Source organism: Tupaia chinensis, unplaced genomic scaffold, assembly GCF_000334495.1.
Source record: "Tupaia chinensis unplaced genomic scaffold, TupChi_1.0 Scaffold000403_1, whole genome shotgun sequence".
Taxonomy (NCBI): Eukaryota; Metazoa; Chordata; class Mammalia; order Scandentia; family Tupaiidae; genus Tupaia; species Tupaia belangeri.
The window spans coordinates 393,603-408,967 of record NW_006159905.1 but is presented as its reverse complement, the minus strand read 5'-3'; the positions used below and the strand labels follow the sequence as shown (position 1 = coordinate 408,967).

Below are 15,365 nucleotides of genomic sequence, written 5' to 3'. Positions count from 1 at the left end.
TCCCTCAAAAACTTACTTCTTCCCTCTAAGAGTAGGGGGTGCTCTGCACATTCTGATCATAGGTAGCAGCTAGGCTTAAGTAACAGAACGGGCGGTGCAACAAAACAGGGGGTGCTCTGGAGATTGTCACTAGATTCTAAACCCTCAGAGTACAGATATGACTGATCTACCCAGGATTATATCTGCAACACCTGATATATTAAAAACTCCTAATAAATGTTTGTTGAATAATGAATTCCTAAAACAAAACAAAACAAAACAAAAAACAGAAAGCCTCTGGGAGTCAACAATAAAATAGATCGAGTACGTGACGACCTATGAGTGAAACACAGTTCCAACCCCAGAGCACAGAGCAATTCATGGTCCTGTCCCTACCTCTCTGGAGAAGCCTGAGACTCTCGTGGTCTGGGGTGTCTGGCATAAAGTGGACAGTGGAGTCACTAGTGTCATAGTAGGCAATGCCCAGGAATCCTGAATGCCACAGCACACACAGATGGATCTGTCCCACAAGAAAGACAGAAAACCAGTATGTGAACTACTCATCAGTGCAGGGTACTGCCAGGCCTCATTTAATTTTTTTTTTTTTTTTGAGAGGTTTTTGCTATTGGGCACATTCACTCACCAGAAAGACAGAAAGAGGCAGAGAGAGAAAGTGAGAAATCATCCCCTGGAAGGGATGGCCACACCACAATCCCTTCTCCTCCATTCTCCTCTGGGGATCTTGGGCATGCACGCAGATGCACCCAGCGTGAGTTTAAGACACAGGGTGCAGGACTCGAACCACAGTTAACTACATGGGAGTCCAGCGACATAGCCACTACTCCAACTGCTGGTCCCGGCCTCATTTAATGTTAATAGGTCCATCAAATCTGAGACAAGCATTATCACCCTCATTTAGTAAACGTGACACAGATGCTTGCTTAGAGGTGAGTACTTGCCCAGCTCTGCCCAACCCCATTCTATTTTAACATTCTGGACATTTCTACCAGCTCCCAGCTCTCCTAATTTGAGCTCCTGCCTCCCCTATAGTGCTGGTCCCCGGGGACCTCGGGACCTCGGCTTCGTCGTCGTCATCGTCGTCGTCTTCCTCAGCCTCCCCAGGGCCTGGCACTGGCACTGGGCTGGAGAAGCCAGTCAAGGTTGCCCCGGGTCCAGGTCCTGGTCCCTGCGGCGTGCGGCCTGGGGTCGCTCCTAAGGAGGCCATGGGCTTGGAGGCTCTGAGGATGCGGAAAGGGGGGTTCAGAAGCGACATCTCACCCAGGAAGAGGTTGGGAGAGGACGGCCTCCTGTTGGAGGGCTGAGGTTAGGGCCGCCAAGGGGCGCGGGGAGCTGTGGTGGCGGAACGAGGGCATTCTGAGGGGCGACTTCTCGGGTGTGTCCCGTAGGCACAGCGGGTAGGCAACCACAGCTTTTCTGTCACGCGGAGGTGGACTTTGGAAGGAGGCGGTCTGTGGGCCCCGTGGGGTGAGATGTGCACGTCTACACACCCAGCCTCTGTAACTACGCCTCGTCCAAGCGCCTTCCTTCCCCGACCCCAGCTGCCGCCAACTCCCGGCGTTTTCCCGCCTTTCCCGTCACCTGGGGCACTGCGTCCGCGAGACAAGCCGTCAGACAGCCGCCAGCAGCCGGCCCGGGCGACGCGCCAGCGAGTGGGCGGGGTGCGCGCGCACACGGCCCGCCCTCCTAGCTGCTATTGGTCGGAGACCTGGTTCCTGCCTAGAGATCCAACCGGGCGAGAGGGAGGGGTGGATGCGGTCGCTGAAGCATTTAGGCGCTGATTGGTCTATTCGCATTCGGGGCGGAGACCGAAGGTTTAAACTTCCCGCCCTCTGCCGTTGCTTAGCAGCCTGCCCGGCTCCCAGAATGTCAGGCGCTGAAGGAGGCGGCGAGGTCTGAAACAGCTCGAGTCCGGACCCAGGCAGAACCTCCGGGCGTTTGGAGGGGTGGGGAGGAGGTCGGCCTTAAAGGGCCAGAAACTTTTTTTTTTTTTCTTTTTCCTCTGGAGATTGGAAATAAGCAACATTAATTCAGTTTGTGCCAATAATAACGCTTAAGTTAACACTTGTACCCTCTGAGTTGATATTTATAAAGCCCTTAGACCAATGCCTGGCAAACAAAGTAAGAACTGCTTGAGTGTTGTAAATAAATAACCCTTATTTCAGTCCTATTTTGCCTGTTTCCTCGGTGCAGGGTATGACCAACCCACAAAAGAACTATGATGCCTAATTTTTAAAAAATAATTATTTTATTTAAGTGCATTTATTTATTTAAATTTGACCAGAGAAGGATAGAGTAAGAGAGAAAGAGAGGGAAAGTGAGAAAGCAAGCCACCAGGTACTGGACTCCAACCACTGTCGCCCTGTGAGAGTCCAGGGCCCTTAACTGCGGCACCACCTGCCAGCCCCATTAGGCCTAATTTTTAATTAGAAAGTGGAAGCATGCATAGGAATTACACCAAATCCCTGAAGGTGGACCTGCTAAGAATATCTACAGCCCTACTGGAACATGCTCATAGCAACATACTCCAGCTCCCTCCCCAGACCACACCTCCATAAGGACAGAGGGGTGTCATTCATTCATTATTTAGTGCCTACTGTGGGTCAGGTGATGGACTCAAACTGTGAATGGAGAAGTCCCTGCTCACTGAAGCTTATTTGTGTCTGCTTTTAGGAGCAAAGGAGAAAAGGTTGTGGTGGAGGTATAAATACATTCTTTTTAAAAATTTTATTTTAGGCTTTTGCCATAGGGCATGTGTGCTTGCTGGAGAGACAGTGGGAAAGGGACAAGTCACGCCTCCCCACCAGGATGGCAACTCTCAATCCCTTTTCCCTAATTTTCTTCTCAGGATTTTGAGCACGCAGGGCATACATGCACACATGCCTCGATGGACTCTCTAGAAGCCAAGTCCAAGATTCGAACTGCAGTTGACCATGTGGGAATCCCGTGCCTTACCCACTACACCACCTGTTGTCCCCCAAATATATGCTTTTAAAAACTCTAGGGCCAAGGGCCAGCAGGTGGCATGGTGGTTAAGGCACTGGATATTCCCACATGGCCCACTATGATTTGAGTTCTGGACCTGGTGGCTTGCTTTCTGAACTTTCCCTCTCTTTCTCTCTCTGGTTAAATTAAAATAAATTAATAAATAAAATTAAATAAATAATCCTTTTAAAACACACACACACACACACACACACACTAGGGCCATGCCATACACATGTGTACCCGTGCCCAACATCCTAAGAATGGAGAAGAGATTGAAGTGTAGCCATGCCCCCGGGGGTGAGGTCTCTCTGTCTGTCTCTCTAGCAAGCGCACATGCCCTATAACAAAAATCTCTTCTCTAGAAACAAAACAAACAAAAACAAAAACTCCAGGGCTGGTTGGTGGTGCGGTGGTTAAGGTGCCTGGATCCCACATGACCAAAAACGCGGCTTGCGTCCCAGACCCAGTGCGATTCAGCATATGTGTGTGTGTGTGTGTGTGTGTGTGTGTGTGCCCAGAAACTGAAGAGGAAACTAGAGAAGGGATTGCAGGGCAGCCATCTCCCCTGGGGGGTGATTTGTTACTTTCCCTCTTTTGTTCTCTCTCCCTCTCTCTCTCTCTCTCTCTCTCCCCGTGGGCACACATCCTCTATTACAAAGTAAAAAAAAAAAAAAAAAAAATATTCCCTGGTCAGCTCTGTGGCCAATGGTTCAGGTAGCAGGTTCCCACATAGTTAACCATGGGGTTCAAGTCCCACACCTGGCAGCTTGGCAGGTGGCATGATGGTTGAGGAGTTGGACTCCCACATGGCTGATCATGGTTCCGGTCCCAAACTTCGCAGCTTGCCTTCTCATTCGCTCGCTCTCTCTCTGGTCTAATTGAATAATAATTTAAAAATTTAATTAAATTAAAAAAAAAAAAAAGAGAGGACCAGTGGGTGGCATGGTGGTTGAGGTACTGGACACTCCCACATGGCCGACTACCGTTCAAGTCCAGGACCTGGTGGCTTGCTTTCTCACCTTCCCTCTCTCGCTCTCTCTCTCTGTGTTGCTCTCTGGTAAATTAAACTAAAATGAATTAATAAATAAGAAATTAAAATGGATAATTGTTTTAAAAAGAAAGAAAGAAACATGCTGGGTGCATGTGCATTCACACCCCAAATCCCTACAGGAGGAAGAGATAGAGAAGATGGGATTGCCAAGTGATCATTCTCCGTGGGGGTGTTGCTTTCTCTTTTGTTTTTCTCTCCCTCTCTCTGTCTCTCTGGTGAGGACACAGGCCCTGTGACAAATTAAAAAAAAAAAATGTCCCTTAAAATACACCTTCCTCCCTAGCTTTGTTCTCAGCACCCTGAGGTAGGGAGGCTCTCCCACAAGAGGTTAGAAAAGATGGGGAGGGGGGCCAGCAAGTGGCAGGGTGGTTAAAGGCGCTGGACTCCCACATGTTCAATCATGGCTCAAGTCTCGGACCTAGTGGCTTGCTTTCTCACTTTCTCTCTCTCTATTTCTCTCTGATCAAACTGGAAAACAATAATGATAATAATAATAAATAAAAAAGTTAAATAAAATAATTATTTAAAAAAAAAAAAAGAAAAGAAAAGATGGAGAGGGACATGAAATGATTTGGCTGTCCTGACTTGGAAAACCTTCTCCAGCGAGAAAGGTGGGAGAGCCCAGTTAAGGGCTGGGTTAATGGTTACCCCTGGCAAATTGTTGAGTAATGAAGCTATGGCAACCCGGGGGAGGTCAGATGACAACACTGGGGAGTGTCAGGGAGGGACACACCTTCCAATCTGGGGTGTGAAGAGATTAGGGACTGGTTTACCAAGCCCCGGGAAAGGGAGGGAGTGGAAAGAGAAAGAAGATAACTTAGATAGGAGAAAAACAGCGGCAAAGAGAAGAGACTAGAGGGAAACCTCTTTGACTCGGGAGTCAGGAGTCTAGCTCCTGGCCTCGAATCCAGCAGCGGGCACTGCTGAATGGTTCCAGGAGAGGACGGCATTGCCTGTCACCTGGGAACTTAAGGCGAGATACCTTGTGGGTAGCCATGCCAGGCAGCCAAAGTCAATATTGATGACCAAGGGCAGCTGTAACTACAAAGCTGTAGGAGAGAGAAGTGGCAGGGGAGAAGCTGCCAAACCTGTTTGAGCTCAGAGCTGGCCCTGAGCACCTGAGGCTTCTCCCAGAGGGGCAATTTTTGTGGGGCAGATTGTCTGGTGAACACTGACCAGCTAGAACAGGACAGGACCCAAAGTAGGACTGCTTTGATCTCCTCCTCCCCTCAGTAGGAAGTGTCCTGTATAGATCCTGAGGGTCACCATGGAGGTGATTCACCCACGCACACACGCACATGGAATTCTACATCCTTACAGGATGTTACAGTTATGATTCAAGGGAGCAAGCACCAGACATACCCCCTTTTGGGTAAGACAGAGACAGGCCTTCCCCCAGGGAGGAGCAAACCCCAGAAGAGGAAGCCCAAGAGGAAACCACTAACTGCTGGTTTCCAGCAGCACCACGGGTCACTCCACCCTCGCCTCCAAGGCTCTCCCTTTAAGTCTCAAGCCCTGTTTTCCCACTTGTCCTTGCGCTCCACCACGTTTTCCTGGAACTATAAGTCTTCTGTTGGACAGAGGGTAGTAAGGAGGAAAGAGAAGGGACGATTGGACAGGAGAAAAATTCAGCAGATAGAGGCTGAGCTATGGCCCATTCGGGAGACATATTCTGAGGCTATTTTTCAGCAAGGTCATAAATAGTTTGATAGAAGCTCTGAAATCAAGGAAAGTTGCTGGGGAGGGAGAGAGCTGTTCTTCCTCTGTCTTCCCTACTATGTGTCCATGAGGGATCTACTCATAATTCTGTCTGATTTTGGTTTATTTATCCCCATGATAGCACTAGCTCCATTGCCCTCACCCCAGGATCAGAATAGCTCTGTCCTAGGACTGTGATAATCCCACCCCTCCACCCCATCGCCAAGGCAACCTGCCAGTGAGAGTAGGCAAATGGCACAGGAAGGGGCCCTCCAGGAGGGAGCAGAAGTGGAACCATTAAACCCGTGGGTCCAGCTTCCTGTTTCCCTTTTTTTTTTTTTTTCTTTTGAGAGGTTTTTGCTATAAGGTCCTGCGCTTGCCAGAAAGACAGAGACAGAGAGACAGAAAGTGAGAAATTACACCCTCCATGGGGGATGCAGCAATCCCTCTTCCTCCATCCTCCTCTCGGGATCTTGGGCACGAATGCACATATGCCCGGTGTGAGTTTTAAGCCACCGGGTCCGGGACACGAACCGCGGTTGACTACGTGGGAGTCCAGCGACATAGCCATTACGCTAACTGCTGGTCCCAAGCTTCCTGCTTCTCTGGCACAAAGCCTGCTTGTCTCCCTTCCCAATCCCTGTACTCAATCCCTACCCTCAATCCCAGCTGTGTCTGCCCGGTTCTCGCCCTGGACCACAGTCCCAGCTATCCGGAACTTGGACTGGAGTTGGGAAGGAACGCAGAGGATCCCAGCTCTGCATCGTCATGGGTGTCCCCAAGCTGTCGGTAACGCATTTCTTGAGTGAAGGCGAAGCAGGACAGTCTTCTGACTCAAGAAGCCGGGAAACTGAGGCAGAGAAAGGGGTGTGTTCCAGAGAGATGGGAGCAACAAGGAGGCTCTCAAGATTCCCTCCCCTTAGCATCCGCGTGCTTCGGGAGACCTGCGTTCCTCCCCTTCAGACCCACACCCTAGACGGGCGAGCCCCGCCCCTCCTGTCCCCTCCCCAGGTTCAGGGCGGGGCCCGTCGGTGAGTCAGCGGCTCCCTGATCCTACCGGGAGGGGACAGCGCTGGAAGAGCTGGGTCGGGGGTGCCCTGCGCTGCTGCTGAGGCCGGGTCTGCAGCGGAGCGAGCGGGTGCGATCGCGCTTGCGTTACGCCGAGGGAGCAGCGCTAGAGCCGGGAGCGAGAATCCCGGGGCGAGTCCCGCCTTCCTGGCCCGGGCCCCTCCCAGTTCCCCCCAGCGCCTGCCGCTTCCTGGTCCCCGAAGCAGCCATGGCTGAAGAGCAACCACAGGTCGAGTTGTTCGTGAAGGTAGGCGCACCTCGTCCTCCGTGGCCGCCCGAGTTCCCGGAGGGCAGCTCGCCACCTTGCCCAGCTCCGGCCTTCACTTCCCAAGCCCTTCCCTCCTTAACCCGCACCCCAGTCCCACGTGCGGCCTTTGGGGGAGGCGGTTGCCCGTGGGAAAGAAAAAACTTGGGAGCGACTTCTGAGAGTTCTGGGCCCGACCTGGGAAGTTGGCGTGCGAGCCGGGTTCCCGCAGCCTAGGGCGGAAGGTAGAGAACGCGCTCCAGGAAAAGAAGGGGGACTGGGCGGGGGCCGGGGCAGCGGGAAACATCGGTCAGCACCACGACCCTGTGGGCAGTCTGCAGGGTGAGGGCGTGCGGGGGAAGCGGGGTGTAGGGGGCGTGGGAGGTTCGGGGAAGAAGTGTGTTGAGGGGGCCCGAGAGTGGGGCTGAGTTCTGCGGGATTGGTGGGAAGGAGAGAGGGAGGGAGGGCAGAGTTCCAGGAGCGGGGCTGCAGAGGTGATGGGCGCTGGGGAAGGGAGCCGGGGAGCCGTGAAGAGGTGGGGGGTTAGCAGTAGCCACCTGGTAGGCGGGAGAGAGCGGGGTGGGGAGCAGCTGGATCCGGACTTTGAGAATGTGGGGGTGTAGCAGCCGCAGAGAGACTCTCCCCAGCCCGGCCCTCTCTCAGGGTGCTCAGGGTGCGGATGAGGAGAGGTGGGTGCGTGGATTTGGGTATCAAAACCCCAGGCAGTGGCTGGCACTTTGGCCTGCACCCTCGGGTTCTGGCAGCCACTCCCCTCCCCACCGCCCTGCGTTCTTTCCACCGGCCATCGGGCCCCATCTCTGTGCCCTGCCTCTCTTCTTCGGGTCCTCTCTGCTCTGAGGCTCCTTCGCACACGCTCCCCGCCCTCCACTCCCGGCCTCCTCTCTGTGCTCGCTCCTCGTTGTCCCTCTCTTTGTGCTCCTGCCCGTTCCTCCCTCTCCTTTGGCCCGGGTGTCTCGGACAGCCATTGCCTCTCCCGGGCTCAGTGAAGTCAGTCTAGGTCCGCCCCCTGAGGTGTGGTCCCCACCTCACTCTCACACTGGCCTCCGGGGCAGTTTTTACTCCCGGGTGAGGCTGGGCTGCAGAGAGCCTGACCCTGTGTCCTGTGTGAAGAGGAATATGCCCGGAGACCCTAGAAATGGAAGTGGGAGGGCTGCCCGCTGGGGAGTGGCCTCGTCTTCCCAGCCTTGCCTCACGGGTCCCTGCCCCCACTTCCTGGCCAGGAAGGAAGCTGCTGGGGCCCAGACCGAGATGAATCACCCTCAGCCTAGGGGGAGGTGTCCCTTGGGGGAATGAGGTCACTATTTGCCAATTAGAGGGCAGCCCCTCTGTGCAAGGCCCTCCTCATGTGTAGGATGGGATGGGGACCCCTTGACTCCCCGCCCAGTACCAGAAATAGCTCGAGCGGAGGTGTAAACGGAATCTGGCTTCCAAATCCTGCCCCACCTCTCCTCTTCTCAGACTTCTCCATTCAGGAACCCAGGCCTCTAGCCTGCCCCTTGGCTTCACCAAAGGCTCATACCCCTCCCTTTCCGGGGTTCAGATTCTCCAAGTTCTCTGAGACCCCTTCCCTCTGCCTGCCTCCCATGTGTCCTCAGGCTGGGAAACCAGAACCCCGCCTTTGCAGGAAAATTTCTCAATCAACTGCTCTAGGTTGGACCCAGGCCCCAGGGTCGAGAACACGGTTCTACAGTGAGCTTTGAGTAAGGGCGTGTGTGATGACTAGGTAGAAAACAGCTGCAGTGGGAGGAGGACATCCAGGGACTAGCCGGGTGCGATGGGGCTACCAGGCCTAACCTTAGGATGGGGGTTGCCTTTCAGGCTGGCAGTGATGGGGCCAAGATTGGAAACTGCCCCTTCTCCCAGAGACTCTTCATGGTGCTCTGGCTCAAGGGAGTCACCTTCAACGTCACCACCGTTGACACCAAGAGGTGGGCCTCCTTCTTCTGTTCTCCTAAACACCCCTTGTGCACCTACGTGTGCTCACCTGCCAAGTCCTCCCGTTCTCTGCCCACACGCCTCCACCTTCCCTTCCTGGTTCCCCCGACACCCTTTTCCTATCCTGACACCCGGGCCCTTCTCCAGACGGACGGAGACGGTGCAGAAGCTGTGCCCAGGAGGGCAGCTCCCGTTCCTGCTCTATGGGAGCGACTTCTGAGAGTTCGGGGCCCGACCTGGGAAGTGGGCGTGCGAGCCGGGTTCCCGCAGCCTAGGGCGGAAGGTAGAGAACGCGCTCCAGGAAAAGAAGGGGGACTGGGCGGGGGCCGGGGCAGCGGGAAACATCGGTCAGCACCACGACCCTGTGGGCAGTCTGCAGGGTGAGGGCGTGCGGGGGAAGCGGGGTGTAGGGGGCGTGGGAGGTTCGGGGAAGAAGTGTGTTGAGGGGGCCCGAGAGTGGGGCTGAGTTCTGCGGGATTGGTGGGAAGGAGAGAGGGAGGGAGGGCAGAGTTCCAGGAGCGGGGCTGCAGAGGTGATGGGCGCTGGGGAAGGGAGCCGGGGAGCCGTGAAGAGGTGGGGGGTTAGCAGTAGCCACCTGGTAGGCGGGAGAGAGCAGGGTGGGGAGCAGCTGGATCCGGACTTTGAGAATGTGGGGGTGTAGCAGCCGCAGAGAGACTCTCCCCAGCCCGGCCCTCTCTCAGGGTGCTCAGGGTGCGGATGAGGAGAGGTGGGTGCGTGGATTTGGGTATCAAAACCCCAGGCGGCCTGCACCCTGGGGCTCTGGCAGCCACTCCCCTCCCCACCGCCCTGCGTTCTTTCCACCGGCCATCGGGCCCCATCTCTGTGCCCTGCCTCTCTTCTTCGGGTCCTCTCTGCTCTGAGGCTCCTTCGCACACGCTCCCCGCCCTCCACTCCCGGCCTCCTCTCTGTGCTCGCTCCTCGTTGTCCCTCTCTTTGTGCTCCTGCCCGTTCCTCCCTCTCCTTTGGCCCGGGTGTCTCGGACAGCCATTGCCTCTCCCGGGCTCAGTGAAGTCAGTCTAGGTCCGCCCCCTGAGGTGTGGTCCCCACCTCACTCTCACACTGGCCTCCGGGGCAGTTTTTACTCCCGGGTGAGGCTGGGCTGCAGAGAGCCTGACCCTGTGTCCTGTGTGAAGAGGAATATGCCCGGAGACCCTAGAAATGGAAGTGGGAGGGCTGCCCGCTGGGGAGTGGCCTCCGCTGCCCAGCCTTGCCTCACGGGTCCCTGCCCCCACTTCCTGGCCAGGAAGGAAGCTGCTGGGGCCCAGACCGAGATGAATCACCCTCAGCCTAGGGGGAGGTGTCCCTTGGGGGAATGAGGTCACTATTTGCCAATTAGAGGGCAGCCCCTCTGTGCAAGGCCCTCCTCATGTGTAGGATGGGATGGGGACCCCTTGACTCCCCGCCCAGTACCAGAAATAGCTCGAGCGGAGGTGTAAACGGAATCTGGCTTCCAAATCCTGCCCCACCTCTCCTCTTCTCAGACTTCTCCATTCAGGAACCCAGGCCTCTAGCCTGCCCCTTGGCTTCACCAAAGGCTCATACCCCTCCCTTTCCGGGGTTCAGATTCTCCAAGTTCTCTGAGACCCCTTCCCTCTGCCTGCCTCCCATGTGTCCTCAGGCTGGGAAACCAGAACCCCGCCTTTGCAGGAAAATTTCTCAATCAACTGCTCTAGGTTGGACCCAGGCCCCAGGGTCGAGAACACGGTTCTACAGTGAGCTTTGAGTAAGGGCGTGTGTGATGACTAGGTAGAAAACAGCTGCAGTGGGAGGAGGACATCCAGGGACTAGCCGGGTGCGATGGGGCTACCAGGCCTAACCTTAGGATGGGGGTTGCCTTTCAGGCTGGCAGTGATGGGGCCAAGATTGGAAACTGCCCCTTCTCCCAGAGACTCTTCATGGTGCTCTGGCTCAAGGGAGTCACCTTCAACGTCACCACCGTTGACACCAAGAGGTGGGCCTCCTTCTTCTGTTCTCCTAAACACCCCTTGTGCACCTACGTGTGCTCACCTGCCAAGTCCTCCCGTTCTCTGCCCACACGCCTCCACCTTCCCTTCCTGGTTCCCCCGACACCCTTTTCCTATCCTGACACCCGGGCCCTTCTCCAGACGGACGGAGACGGTGCAGAAGCTGTGCCCAGGAGGGCAGCTCCCGTTCCTGCTCTATGGCACCGAGGTGCACACAGACACCAACAAGATTGAGGAGTTTCTGGAAGCAGTGCTGTGCCCTCCCAGGTATGGACACTCAGAAGGGGGAGGGAGGGAGCTGGGGGACTCTGGAAAACAGACAGGTTGAAGAAATGGATGGTGGTGGGGCCGGGTGGGAGGGCTGGGGAGGCTCTTCCCAGGGAGATAACTTGTTTGATTATTCCATTGACTTTCAGGTACCCCAAACTGGCAGCTCTGAACCCTGAGTCTAACACAGCTGGGCTGGACATATTTGCCAAATTTTCTGCCTACATCAAGAATTCAAACCCAGCTCTCAATGATAGTGAGTCTTGTGGTCAGAGTCCTGGGGCCTGGGAGGAATGAGGACCCAGAGATTGGGAGGCAAGGGGCACTTGAAAGTTAAAAAATGTGGGGCCAGGGGACCAGCAGTTAGCGTAATAGCTATGTCGCTGAAGTCCCATGTAGCCAACCGCAGTTCGAGTCCCGGACCCGGTGACTTAAACTCATGCTGGGCGAGTGTGTATGCGTGCCTGAGATCCTGAGAGGAGAACGGAGGAGAAGGGATTGCAGCGTGGCCATCCCCCCTGGGGGGGTGATTTCTCGCTTTCTGTCTCTCTGTCTTTCTGGTGAGCGCACGCACCCTATAGCAAAAAAACTCTAAAAAAAATAAATAAATGTGGGGCCAGCAGGTGGCATGGTGGTTAAAAGTGCTGGATTCTCACATGCCTGACTGTAGTTTGAGTCCCAGACCTGGTGGCTTGCTTTCTCGCTTTCCCTTTCTCTCTCTCTCTGGTCAAATTAAAATAATAATAATAACAACAAATTAAATAATTGTTTAAATAAAAATTCCATACTACTCAAAGTGATCTACAAATCAAATGCAGTCATTATCAGAAAAAGAGGAAAAAAAGAAAGTTAAGAAATCTTAGCTTAGCATCCTTAGTCCCCTCCTGCTTTTGCCATACCTCTGTACCTCTGTATTTGGCTAAGACTTTTCTTTCTTTTCTCTTCTTTTTTTTTTGAGAGGTTTTTGTTATAGGGCACGTGCACTCTCCAGAAAGACAGAGAGAGACAGAAAGACAGAAAGTGAGAAATCACCCCCTGGGCAGGATGACCACACCGCCATCCCTTCTCCTCCATTTTCCTCTCCGGATCTCGGGCACGCACACACATGTACCCGGCGTGAGTTTAAGCCACCAGGTCCAGGACTTGAACTGCGGTCGACTAAGTGGGAGTCCAGCAACATAGCCATTACTCTAACTGCTGGTCCCAGACTTTCCTTTTCTTTTCTTTTAGGTTTTGTCATAGGGTGCACGTTCTCAGATACAGACAGAGGGAAAATGAGAATTCACCCCCAGGGGGGATAGCCATGCCACAGTCCTTTCTCTGTTCTCCTCTTGGGATTTTGAGCACACATGCACAGGTGCCCAGCGTGATTTTCAGGCCATTGAGTCTGTGGCTTAACCACCATGCCACCTGCTGGCCCCCACTGGCCAATGTTTTTAAGCCTCTCAGTTTTCTAGCCTCTTCTGCCCTGCTAGGGACATTAGTTGGCCGTTGACCTGTTTTCTGGCAGAAAGGATTGAGCTTAAACAATGACTCCAGATCCAGACTACCTGAACATACATTTTGACTAGCTGTGTGACTTTGAGCAATTCATTTAACCTCTCTATAAATCTGTTTCTGGGTCTATAAAATGAAAATAATAATACCTATTATATGGGTTGATGTAAGAATTAAATGAGGTTTTTGTTGTTGTTGTTGTTTGTTTTCTTGAGAGGTTTTTGCTATAGGGTATGTGTGCTCACCAGAAAGAGAGAGACAGAGAGACAGAAAGCAAGAAATCACCCCCCAGGGGGATGGCCATGCCGCAATCGTTTCTCCTTAGTTATCCTCTCGTGATCTTGGGCACTCACGCACCCATGCCTGGTGTGAGTTCAAGCTACCAGGTCCGGGACTCAAACCGCGGTCAACTACATGGGAGTCCAGCGACATAGCGATTAATAGCCATTGCGCTAACTGCTGGTCCTTAAATGAGTTTTTATATGTCATGTGCTTACAATAATACATTGAAAACAAATTACAGGGTCAGAAGGTGGGCATGAAGGTTAAAGAGTCTAGATCTCACATGGCCGACTTCGCCATTCAAGTCCTAGACATGAAGGTTTGAAAATTCTGCCAGGCACGTAGGCGTGTGCGCCCAAAATCCTGAGAGGAGAAGGGATTGTGATGTGGCCATCCCCCTTGGGAAGTGATTTCTCACTTTCTCTTTTTCTTTCTCTCTAGTGAGCACACATGCCCTATAGCAAAAAAGAAAAGTAAACTAATTATGTTAGCCATTATTGTTTTGGTCTGGCTTTTCCGTTAGCATTTACCCCCCCACCATGAGTTTCCTTGGATGGAATCAGTCTTCTGCGGAAGTTCTAACCGGTTCCCTCTGTTACACAGATCTGGAGAAAGGGCTTCTGAAAGCCCTGAAGGTTTTAGACAATTACTTGACCACCCCTCTCCCAGAAGAAGTGGATGAGACCAGTGCTGAAGATGAAGGTGTTTCTCAGAGGAAATTTCTGGATGGCAACGAGCTCACCTTGGCTGACTGCAACCTGCTGCCAAAGCTCCACATAGTGCAGGTGGGTGGTTGTGAGAGGAGAGGATGGCCGCTGGGATGGCTCTTTTTTTTAAAAAAATATTTTATTTAACTTTATTTCTTTTTAAAATTTGATCAGAGAGGGACAGAGTGAGAGTGAGAGAAAGAGAGAGAAAAAGAGAAAGCAAGCCGTCAGGTCCCAGACTCGAACCGCAGTTGGCCACGTGGGAGTCCAGCACCCTTAACCATGCCACCTGTCAGTCCCGGTTCTATTTTTTTTTTTATTCCAAAGAATTATTTGTTTTGGGGACCAGCAAGTGGCTCAAATTAGAATAAATCAAATGAGAATAAATGAATGAATAAATAAAATTAAATAGTTCTCTAAAAAATAATTATTTGTTTTTAATTTTTCTGTATTATTTTAATTTTGACCAGAGAGAGATACAGAGAGAGGGGGTGGGGGAAGTGAGAAAGCAAGTCACCAGGTCTGGGACTCGGACCATGGTTGGCCATGTGGTAGTATCCAGTGCCTTAACCACAATGCCACCTGCTGGTCCTGGGATGGGTCTTTAAAGAGTCCCATGTGAACCTCCCATAGCAACCACCACAAAGATGGCATCTTTCTTTTTTTAGGGTGGTTTCTATAGGTTGCTGCCAATGGAAAACCAACCCCAGTAGTTCTCTGCAATCATTACTAGCAAGACTGCTGCTTGAGAGAATTGCATCCCATGATATAAGTCACAGATGCAAACAGACTTGACTAGAGTAACATACCTCAGTATAACTTTGAAGAATGTTCTTCTTGGGGCCGGCAGGTGGCATGGTGGTGAAGGTGCTAGACTCGCACATGGTTGGCTGTGTTTTCCAGTCCCAGACCTGGTAGCTTGAGAATCACGCCAGGCGAGTGTACATGAGTGCCCAAGATCCCAGGAGGAGAACAGAGAAGAGATTGTGGTGTGGCCATCCTCTTGGGGATTTCGCCCTCTCCCTCATACTGCTCCTTTCTGTCTATCTCCTTTGAACACAGGTGCCCTATGGCAAAAACCTTAAAAAGAATGGGAGCCAGCAGGTGGCACATGGCTAAGGCACTGGACTCCCAAATGGCCGACCAAGGTTCGACTCTCGGACCTGGTGGCTTGAAACTCATGCAGGGCATGCATACATGCGTACCCAAAATTTTGAGAGGAGACGGGATTGAGGTGTGGCCATTCCCATGGCCATGCCCCCATGGGAGGTGGTTTCTCACCTTCTCTATGTCTCTCTAGCAAGCACATGCGCCTTATAGCAAAAATCTTTAAAAAAACGAAACTGTACTTCCTGTGTGTTGCTGCCGAATCCACAGATAGTACAGTCCAGGCTTTTCCTCAGGTCAGAGCGTTAGGTCTGTAGCTTCAGCCTCAACTTCCCCTTATAGAGGATGAAGACTGCTGGTTTCCATGTTTTCGTCATAATTTCAAAGGTATGGTTTAGTTTGAGCAAAAAGGGCCCAATGTCAGCCTGCCACACAGTTGTAAAAGTCAAGTGACGGGCTGGCAGGTGGCGTGGTGGTTGAGGCAGCTGGACTCCCACATGGCTGACCGCAGTTTGAGT

At 52.9% G+C, this 15,365-nt stretch overlaps 2 protein-coding genes across 4 annotated transcripts in view; one reads left to right on the top strand and one right to left on the bottom strand.

The window, feature by feature from the left end:
• Positions 1–1,678, bottom strand: part of MSH5 (mutS homolog 5) — a 28,849-nt gene extending 27,171 nt beyond the window's left edge. Inside the window, exons 1-3 of the mRNA XM_006154286.3 lie at positions 1,579–1,678; positions 1,055–1,217; positions 376–499 (exon numbers count right to left, since the gene is read on the bottom strand). Coding sequence (XP_006154348.1) covers positions 376–499; positions 1,055–1,204 — 274 coding nt within the window. The 5' untranslated portion in view covers positions 1,205–1,217; positions 1,579–1,678. The remainder of the gene's footprint in view (positions 1–375; positions 500–1,054; positions 1,218–1,578) is intronic.
• Positions 1,679–6,762: 5,084 nt separating this feature from the next.
• The window catches only part of CLIC1 (CLIC family member 1), a 10,408-nt gene continuing 1,805 nt past the window's right edge, over positions 6,763–15,365 (top strand). Inside the window, exons 1-6 of one of the 3 annotated variants that reach the window (XM_027774122.1) lie at positions 6,763–7,049; positions 8,886–8,995; positions 9,150–9,198; positions 11,178–11,254; positions 11,404–11,510; positions 13,637–13,818. In XM_027774122.1, coding sequence (XP_027629923.1) covers positions 7,011–7,049; positions 8,886–8,995; positions 9,150–9,198; positions 11,178–11,254; positions 11,404–11,510; positions 13,637–13,818 — 564 coding nt within the window. In that variant the 5' untranslated portion in view covers positions 6,763–7,010. Of the gene's footprint in view, positions 7,050–8,885; positions 8,996–9,149; positions 9,199–10,831; positions 10,975–11,128; positions 11,255–11,403; positions 11,511–13,636; positions 13,819–15,365 lie in introns of those variants that run through there. The other 2 variants (XM_006154285.3, XM_014590075.1) reach the window with 2 other exon arrangements.